The 1,354-nt window shown below is 54.7% G+C and overlaps 1 protein-coding gene across 1 annotated transcript in view; it reads left to right on the top strand.

Annotated features, from left to right (window-relative positions):
* The first annotated feature begins 675 nt into the window (after positions 1–675).
* Positions 676–1,354, top strand: part of DIPK1B (divergent protein kinase domain 1B) — a 10,878-nt gene continuing 10,199 nt past the window's right edge. The window contains exons 1-2 of the mRNA XM_007459015.1: positions 676–760; positions 1,256–1,334. Coding sequence (XP_007459077.1) covers positions 676–760; positions 1,256–1,334 — 164 coding nt within the window. The remainder of the gene's footprint in view (positions 761–1,255; positions 1,335–1,354) is intronic.

Here is a 1,354-nt window from a genome sequence, read left to right as displayed (position 1 = left end):
TGGGAGAAAATCTTTGCGAATCACATATTTGATAATGTACTGGTTTTCCGAAGATATAAAAGAATTGTCAAAACTCAACAACAAGGAAACAGTAAAAATGTGCAAAATTTTTGAATAGACTCTTTGCCAAAGATTATATACAGGTCGCAACTAAGTACATAAAAATATTCAACATCATTAGTTGTTAAGGAAACGCAAATGACAACCACAAAGAAACACCATTGCACACTCAGTAGAATGGCCAGAATTTTTTTTTTTAAATTTTTTGGGGTTTTTTGATGTGGACCATTTTTAAAGTCTTTATTGAACTTGTTACAACATTGCTTCTGTTTTATGCTTTGGTTTTTTGACTGCGAGGCATGTGGGATCTTATCTCCCCGACCAGGGATCAAACCCGCACCCTCTGCATTGGAAGGCGAAGTCTTAACTCAGGACAACCAGGGAAGTCCCGAATGGCCAGAATTTAAAAACGGACAATACCAAGCGCTGCTGAGGATGTGGTGCAACCGGAACTCCCACACCCTGCAGTGGGATGTAAACGCGCAGCCCCAAAGCGTCCTGGCAACTCTGGAGGAAGCGTCCTGGCAACTCTGGACCCCACCGCTCAGCATCCCTGCTCTGTATCACCCCAGGCAAAATGGATTTCCTTCACACAGAAACTCGAATGCAGACTTGATGGCAGCTCTGCTCTTGATCTCCCAAAGCCAGAACCAACTCCGAGGGCCTTCAGGTGGTGACTGGCTGATCAAGCTGGTGCCTGGTGCCGGAGTCCCCCTGGCAAAGAGGGGGTGCTGAATTTCCAGGGCCCTCCGCCTAATGACAGAGGCCAGACCTGAAGGCTGTGGCTGCTTTATTCCATTTATGTGACGTGCAGGGGAAGAGCCCGAGCTCCCCAGGGCTGGGCCACGGGAGGGCTGGAAGGAAGAGGGGCCCCGGGGTCTGTCGGGGGTGGAACTGTTCTGTAGCCTGAAAGCGGTGGTGCCCACCGGGCTGTCTGTGTAAACACCGGCAGAGATGCACAGTGAAAGGGCGCATTTGCCTGTATTTCTTTAAACAGTGGGAGAAAGACGCAAACGCTGCCGCAGTGTCCACGGCCCCTCCAGCCCGGGTGTTTGGCGCGGGACCCCACTAGGGACCTAGCCGCGACACGCCCCGGTCCCTGGGCTCACTGCCCCTCCCGCGCCCCGCGCGACCGACCCTGCCCCATGGGACCTCCTCAGGCCGCCCGGCTCCACCACCCGTCTCTTCTCTGCAGGGGTCCGCGCGACAGCCCCGCCCGTGGCAGTCCCCTCCCGCGACGACGGCCCCGCCAGTGACAAGCCCGCCGCTCCAGGGTGCGGGCTGGGGGCGCGGG

The sequence above is a fragment of the Lipotes vexillifer genome, unplaced genomic scaffold, assembly GCF_000442215.2.
Source record: "Lipotes vexillifer unplaced genomic scaffold, Lipotes_vexillifer_v1.1 scaffold636, whole genome shotgun sequence".
NCBI lineage: Eukaryota > Metazoa > Chordata > Mammalia > Artiodactyla > Lipotidae > Lipotes > Lipotes vexillifer.
The sequence above is the reverse complement of the archived record's forward strand: the minus strand, read 5'-3'. Positions and strand labels throughout refer to the sequence as shown.